The following is an 8840-nucleotide window of genomic DNA, read 5'->3' on the forward strand; positions in this document are numbered from 1 at the left end:
TTTTATTTGAAATGCCCGCAGAGAGCCCACCAAATAAAACTTTTTTTCGGCCCTCCACCTCAAACAGCAGTACCTCCATCTCGCACTTGGTGAAGTTTCTTTTTTTTGCTTTTCGTTTCTGTTCTTCCATTTTTAGCCAAACAGAAAAATTAATATTCATTAATTTGCAGGGAGATCATACATATTCAAAATAGGCAGTCTTAACCTCCAAATATGGTTATTTCGGAAGGAGATTGGGGTAAGCTATAAGCACGTGCACCTGCGCACAATATTCAGATAATTGTGATTTATGAAGCGAACCTTGCGCAGGTTCTGCCTTATGTGCGTACGCACACTTTAAGGATGAAATCTACGCAAAGTTTTATACATGAGGCCCCTGGACTAAGACTCCGTCCACACGAAGCCGGTGCGGTTCCTATCCGATAATTTTTTTGCATAAACACGAAGTCGTCTCAAGAAATATCTGCGTACACACGAAACCACTGGAAATGGTGTAGTATATATGCCAGACCAGTATGGGGCGCTGTAATTCTGCCATAGAGATACACTATACACGGAGAAGAAGACTTTGAGCATGCGCATAACCTTGCTCGCTGTATACGAACCAAGATGGTGTTGTCCATTATCGCTTGTTGCTCATAACAGTTGCACAGAAGCAATAGATTTTGCTGTAATAAAGCTAGTAGGCTTTGTAGCAACACAAACACAATCATGTAGTCCGCCATTATTGTTGTTGCTGTTATGTGTGACGCAGCCGACACGTGATGTGATGACATCATCGTTTCACAAAATATACGGATTGGCCGTACACACGAAGACGCAAGAGTGTCGTTTTCAGATTTATCCACTTTGGGACCCGGTTTTAAAAAATAGCGGTTTCAGTCTCCTAAAACACCGGATCCGTGTGGACGAAACGCCAATACGATAAAAAATGTATACGTATACAGCGAAACGCGTCTCCGTGTGGACAGGCCCTAAGGCAAGGGGGATCTTGAAGGACCTCAGCTGCCACAACAATGGACTGTTCTCTCTGTTGCAGTCAGGAAAGTGCTTCAAAGAGTGACTGAGGAGGAGCTTCTTCTTCCACAGGACTAAGCTGATCAAACTTGCCTTTGTTTCCTTCACACCTGTTTTGGAGCACAGAACATTACTCACCACATTGCACATCTGCACCACTGCTCAAATGTTGCACATTTCTTGTTCTAGTTTACACAAAACAAGAATGATCAACTTGCACATTAAAATATGGACAAAGAATGGACTGCTGACAGATGTATAATTTTATCCCATACCTCATGTTTTACTCATACTGCTGCTATACTGTACTATATTGCATATCCTGTTTAATTTATAATACACTTTCAATTTTTCCATTTTAATTACAGTGGTTCCCTGCAGACGAATATAATCCATTCCAGAGGTGAGTTCCTAAGCAAAAGATTAATATTGCAAAACCAATTTCCCATAGGAAATAATGAACATTCAAATAATAAGTTCCAGCTGCCCAAAAACATTAACAATAATACCAATTTCCAACTCTATAATCATATTTTTGCTTATAAAAACAATTAAAACATTTAGAAACAACATGTAAATAAAGTCAAATATGAAATAAATATATGATAAACATGACTTAACCTTAATTTTTTATCCTTCTTGCCACTGATTGCTTAAAAAAACAAACAAACTGAAAGTGGCTCCCTTTTCTTCTTGCTACCATCCTTGCTAACATTTATGGGACCCATGGCTATGTCTTCACTAAATCTTGCACAAAATGCAAAAAAACAGAACAAAAATATATATATATGTTAACTGCTTCGCTTGGCTTTTATTGGCTCTTATTGCAGTAAAATCCCTCTTTCTTTTTATCTTTCTATTCTATACTAGAATGAATCCTTCCTTGTAGATCATGAACAGTTACATAAGCATTTCACTGCATATTATACTTTGTATGATCGTGTATGTGACAAATCAAATTTTATTTTGCATTTTATTGTATGAAATTGGGGCATTGTTTGTAGTTCAACCTGCTGCTCTAAAAAATATTACCCTTCTACACTAGTGGGAGATATAAATAGAAATAGATATAAATATCTCATACTAATGGAAGATGACATATTTATCAATGTTGCTTAAAGGCTCACATAAGGTAATATAGTCTTGATACTTTTCTAATATGTAGGAAATGCAATCTATGATTTTACAGTGTAAATATCACAAATTAATAAATATCCAGATTTTTTTTTTTTTTTTTCAATTCTAAACAAACTTTACAAATAATTCGCCATTACGACAAATGATGCTGCGCTAACTTCAGTGAACCACGGTGAGGGCCATTATCGACAAATGGAGAAAACTTGGAATCTTTCTCTTACGGTACTCTTCTCACCAAATTCTCATGTGACGTGACTTCTGCCAAAACTGCCTTCTACTGGGAAAAGCTGGAAGGGTCTGCACATGATCCAGGCAAATTACACAATACCTTCTTCACACTACTCAACCCACCAGCTTCCCTCCCCTCCCTTAGCAGAATTCTCAACCTGTCAACTAATGAGATTCAGCATATCATCTTGTCATCCAATCCCACCACCTGTTTATTACACCCACAATACTCCAGGCCATCTCACAAGCCCCCTTTTTCCTTGATCACAACCACCAACCATTCCATATTGTCTGGTCACGCCCCTGCTGCTTTTAAAAATGCAAAGGTTATACCTATTCTTAATAAACCCTGCCTGGACCCAGCAGACATCAGCAACTGCCGCCTGGTATCGCTTCTCCTTTTTATAAATTTTTTTTTTAAAAGGACTATTTACAACCAAATGTCTCTTTATCTCTCACAGAACAACCTTAATGATACCAACCGATCCAGATTCAAGGCAGCACAGTCCACAGAGTCTGCCCTTCTGCCAGTTACTAAGAAGCTCCATGTTTCTAGATCAGCTAAACTATCATGAGTCCTGATCCTCCTGGATCTATCAGCTGCAATTTACACAGTGAACCACAAGAATCTATTATATTCTTACAAGCCTCGGAATCTGTGAAACAGTGTGTTGATGGTTTGCTTCTTACCTAGAAGATTGGTCATATGAGGTAACATGGAGGGGATCCACATCTGCCCAATGCAGACTCACTACTGGTACTCGGTTCTCTTCTGTTCTCCTTCTACCTGGTCTCTTGGTAAGATCATATCATCACATGGCTTTTCATACCATTTTTATGCAGATGACAGACAACTTATTTTCTCCTTTTCTCTCTCCACCCAGATCTTAGCATGTCTGGCAGACATCCCAACCTGGATGGCAGCTCATCAGCTGAAGCTCAATCGGAGTAAAATCGAACTGCTGTTCATCTTTTGCGATCCATCCCCCAGTCAAGACCTTGTGATTTCCCTGTTAAAACTCCAATCAAATCACTCCTTCAGCCACTGCCTGCCATCTTGAGGTAATTGTGGACAATCATCTGTCATCTTATCTACACATTTCTAACCACTTACCTTTCAGCTCTAATCACACCGCACCACATTCCCTCCGATCCTCCAGCACTGCTCGACTGGTCCCACCATCTATCAGGGATCAAGAAAGACATTCATCTAGAATCTTTTCTGCTCTGGCATATAGGTAGTGGAATAAACTTCCTCTAGATGTCCTTACAGCCAAGTCTTTGACTATCTTTAAACGATGACTCAAGACGTATTTGTTTCTAAAGTACTTTGACTAATTCCATGCCCCTGCCCTTTCCCTCTGGCCATAAAAAAAATCCCCTACCCAACTGTGTTTGATTGGTGGCACTTACTTAGTAACCTAATATCCCAGTGTAAGCATATATTCAATGACGATAACTTCAAAGCACTTTTTGTAAATTGCTCTGGGTAAAAGTATCTTCCAAATGCCTAAATGTAAATGTAAATGCAAATTAAATAACCAAGAACAACATCTAAAGATTTGCAGGCCTCATTTGCCTCAGTTAAGGTCATTGTTCATGATAACAATAAGAAAGAGACTGGACAAAAATGGCGTCCATGGGACGGTTTCGAGGTGAAGGCCACTGCTAACCAAAAAGAACAAAAAAGTCTAGATCATACCCAAGACTTCTTGGCAAATATTCTGTAGATTAATGAGACTAACGTTTTCGCAATGTGGGGCGTGAAAATAATACGGCATTTCAAATATAGAAAATCATACCAACAGTCAGACATGGTGGTGGTGGCATTGTGATTGTCTGGGGCTACTTTGTAGCTTCAGGACCTGGATGATCTGCCATAATTCTGTGCTCTACCAGAAAATTCTGAAAGAGAATGTGTGGCCATCAGTTTGTGACTTCAAGCTCAAGCACACTTGAATTATACAGTACAGCAGGACAATGATTCAAACGACACTAGCAAGTCCATCTCTGATTGGCTCAAAGCAAAAACAAATTTGGGGATTTGGAGTGGCCTAGTCAAAATCCTGACTTTAATGCAATTCAGATGACCTTAAACAGGCATTCTTTCTCGAAATCTCTCCCATGTGGCTGAATTAAAACAATACTACAAAGAAGAGTGGGCCACAATTCCTCCACATTGATATGAAAAAATCATTGCTAGTTATCTTGATTACAGTTGTTGCAGCCAAGGGTGCCACAACCAGTTATTAGGTTTTGGGCAATTACTTTTTTACATAGAGCGAGGTAGGTTTTTTTTTTCCTCAACAAATTAAATCATTAATTAAAAACTGCATTTTGTATTTGGTCGAGTTATCTTTATATAATATTAAAATTTGTGATAAATATGCTAAAAATACAGTTCAGAAAGGGTTCAAATACATTTTTACATTACAACACAAAACATTAGGCCTGGTATTTTTTATAGGTTTCTGCTTGTACCATCTGGGCTGCTCTGGCCCCTATAGACATGGCTCCACAAGACCTCAGGGGGTGTGATGTGGTGCCTGACACAAGCAGGTTGGCAGTGGATTCTTTGTGTTCTGTAGAGTACAGGGTGGGTTCTCCATAAACCGAATTTGTCCGTCTATACCAATTGGTTGGATTGGGATCTGGGGAATTTAGAGGCGAGGTTCGGGGCCTTGAGCTTTTGGCCCAGTGCACAGGGGCTGGGGCTTTTTCTCATGACCAGCATTGACTTTGGTCAGCGAGTTGTGCTGCGTTGACTTTTCTGTGAGATCAGACCGGACTGGCTGGCCTTTAGTCCCAGTGGGCATGCCTGAGCCATTGGTACCCATGATCCTGTCACCAGTTTACTCACATATAATTGATTAGCAATGTAAATATGTTAATGTTGTGGTTGATGGTTGTAAGATGCTTAGTATGTCTTACCCATTTCTTAACATACAGTCTACAATCTTTGTGATATTCTTCTGTTGTTTACTAGAATTTTTCTGATTTCTGATTTTTTTTGTGTTTCAGTTTTTTGATGCTGTGGAGCTCTTTGCCATCTGGTTGACCTTGCCTGTTTACACTTTACAATTTTATAATGAAAACAAACAAACAGTGGTTAGCACTGTTGCCTTGCACCTCCAGGGTCTGGGTTCGTTTCCTGGACAGGTTCGATTACTGCTTCTGTGTGCATGGAGTTTGCATGTTCTCCCTGAGCTTGTTGGGTTTTCTCTGGGTATTTTGGTTTCCTTTATGGTCCAAAGACAAGCAGATTAGGCTAATTGAGGTTTCCAAATTGCCGGTACTGTGTTTGTGAATGTGTGTGCAGATTGACACCCTGTCCAGGGTAAATGCAGCTCATGCCCTAAATCTCCTGCGATCGGCTTCAGGCCCTGCAATCCTGTACCCAGGATAAAGCGGTATAGACGGTAAATGACTTATGAAACACTTAAGATTGCCTGATGTTCCGGACTGTTTCCTGCTTAATATTTTATTAAACAAACGTTCATTGAACTTGAATTTATATTGCGCCATAGTATTTTGTCAGAACACAGACATACAAGTGCAAGTGGATTGAACATTTGTTAAAAAACATATTCAGCAGCAGCAAACAGTTCAAACATGTCAGGAAATCAAATCTTGAAGTTCCAAACATTGAAAATGTCAGGTAAGGCACAAAAAGAATATCAGAGGGCATCTGGGAATCAAGATCAAGTCCCATGTTTATATAGTCCATTCAGAGTCATTAACAATAGAAACATATATAATACAACAATGGCTAAGTTCCATGTTAAATGCAGGCAAACGGGTAATTCAGTTGAATTTTATTCATATAGCACTTTTAACAATGGTCATTGTTTTAAAGCAGCTACACATAATTAAAAGAAAATTATGGAAATGTGTATGAGCAAGAAAAATATGTATAGATCATAATGATTAGATAGTCCCTGATGAGCAAGCCGAGGGCAACAGCGATGGTGGCAAGAAAAAAAACTTCCTAAGGTGGCAATAGGAAGAAACCTTGAGAGAACCCGGACTTAACAGGGAGCCCATCCTCATTTGGGTCATAAATGGAGAAGTGACAGCTAGTAAACAGTATATTATTTGAGATTCTACATAAAAAATTGACACAATTTTGAGTAGTCTAATAGAAACACTAAAATTAATGCTACAGTTATGACATTGTTTTTCCAATTATTTTCTTCTTTAAAAAAATATACAGTTTGAAAGTTAAAATGTGTTTTATATCTATTTGTCAGGTCTTTTATTATTCCTGCTGCCCTAAAGGTCCGTCTCACCCTGGTCACCATCTGTTTGAACTGTTACCACCAGGCAGACGGTATGGAACAATCAAAACCAGAACAAATAGAGTAGAGCAGTGAAATTTTAGATTTTTCAATTTTTAATTACAATTCAATGATATTCTATTCTATTACATTACATTTTATTCTATTCTATTTGTGAATATATTGTACTGTGATGATCTCTGTTGAAATCTGTGTAAATTCGGGTCCCCAGCACACTACTACAATCGATAATTTTACACAATGCAAAATGATTTTCCTAATGCCTTTAAACCTAATAACCAAAGAAATGTTTTATACGATATTTTTTATATAATGGGTAAAATGTTAAGAAATATATAATGTCCCTATCATATAAGAACATATTTTTGACAACATAAGATTTATCTAAAATTATTGTATATTTGTTCTAGATTTACCTTTACTAATTGCAAACAGTAGGCTCAATTTAGCCACAGTTTTGTTTTTCATTACTGTTACTGGGCTGACATGTCATTTGTACTCATTTATCTCTGACCAACAAATCTCAATTCTTTTGCATCTAGAAGTGATTTACACTCACAGGGCAGAGCTGCTATTCTTTTTTCATTTCAAGTAAAACATACATACATTTTCCATCAAATTATAAAAAAAAAAAAAAGGAAAATTAAATTTTATATATAAAATCCAGTTTATATGTATATTTAAAAAGGACATATTAATCAAAACTTTTTACAATTCTCTATGTATTAGTCTTTTACAAGTGCATGGTGATCAACCTTATGACTAAACCATTAAATTTGAATCAATTGGTTTTATTTTGAATTAGAATTCAAAACCAGACCTAAACATATTTTAAATCAAGCTCTTTTAAGGTCGCTGTATAATGTCATATTCCTTATATTAGAAATATTATATTCCTGTTGAAGCCGACCCATGGAAAGGAATGGAAAGTCATCTGTTCAAATGAAAATGAAAGAAAATGGAAAATGGTGTCAAATTATTATTATTATTATTATTATTACGAGGCATCTTAAATAAGGTTGTTGGAAATTAATGGATAGTGAAAAAATTCATATTTAGATAACAAATACCTGACTATTATTTAGCCATTAATAATCTAGCTATTATTTAGTTTTTCACCTGTGATAGCAGAGGAAATTAAGCTTCTCATTGCAGTCTCTGTTTTCCCAAACATGTGTTTTGATGTTACGAGCACCACAGCGGTATGGTGGAGCTGGACATGAAGGCAATCTCAGGTTCCATAATTCCCCCTGGCTCAACCAGAACCATTTTCCGTCCAGGAAGCGCAGGCCGGTCCACACATTGTCTGTTTGAGATCGATTGCTCTCCACTTCAGCCGCCAGAACCTGTGACTGGAAGGCCAGGGAGGCCAGGCCAGTGTAGTTCACCTTGCAATACTCATGAGCTTCTTTCCAAGTCATTTTCTCATTTACCAAGACTAAAAACATGTAACAAACAAAAGGCTGTGGTTGATCACAGAACTGAACATTCCAGCCATTTTGCTCAATCTCAGCACAGCCCTGGAAATAATTGAGAGGCTGTGTGCTGTCCCATGGAAAGTAATCACTTTGTGTTTGATCAGACCAAAACCAGTAGTTATTACGACTGTATAATCCAATCCAGGTATTACCTTTGCTCTGCACACTTGTATAGAGCCTGGTGTTTTCCTCAGCATTTGTGACTGTAGCCAGATCCCTGTAGTTTTGTTGGCAGTACCGCTGAGCATTGTTCCAGCTCATGGTGTCTGAAAAAAATAAATATTCTCTTGTCAGACCTGAAGCAACCCCAAAAAGGAGCACTAGAACAGAGATAAATAGGGACATCATCTTTTCTGCTGCAATGTTTTTGACCTCTAAAAACTTTGTACAGGTTTATCAAGTACAACCCTAATAGTTACATAGAATTTACATTAACGCCCTTGAGTTAAATGCAAGAAAAGAAGAATGTTTGAGAGTTTTTGCATCAAATTACCCTAAACAAATTTAAGATACAAAACCATGCGGCATGAGACCAGCAGTGCTACAAACACAAACGGCAGACCAATGATTCTTGATTATCTTTGTAAAAATGATATAATGATATAAATAAGTTCAGCTAAGAAAAATGTACATAAAAAAATGTCTGGAAACTGTTGGAAATTCAAGGAGTCAAAAATTCAAG

General features: G+C 37.7%; 1 protein-coding gene across 1 annotated transcript; it reads right to left on the reverse strand.

The window, feature by feature from the left end:
- Nucleotides 1-7531: 7531 nt before the first annotated feature.
- Nucleotides 7532-8506, reverse strand: LOC128542669 (macrophage mannose receptor 1-like). Its single transcript, XM_053512625.1, has 2 exons — nt 7800-8506; nt 7532-7614 (listed from the first exon to the last, which is right to left on the reverse strand). Exons 1-2 carry the CDS (start codon nt 8504-8506, stop codon nt 7611-7613), a joined length of 711 nt encoding a protein of 236 aa, XP_053368600.1. The 3' UTR covers nt 7532-7610.
- Between the last annotated feature and the right edge of the window lie 334 nt (nt 8507-8840).

The sequence above is a fragment of the Clarias gariepinus genome, chromosome 2 (genome assembly GCF_024256425.1).
Source record: "Clarias gariepinus isolate MV-2021 ecotype Netherlands chromosome 2, CGAR_prim_01v2, whole genome shotgun sequence".
Classification (NCBI taxonomy): domain Eukaryota; kingdom Metazoa; phylum Chordata; class Actinopteri; order Siluriformes; family Clariidae; genus Clarias; species Clarias gariepinus.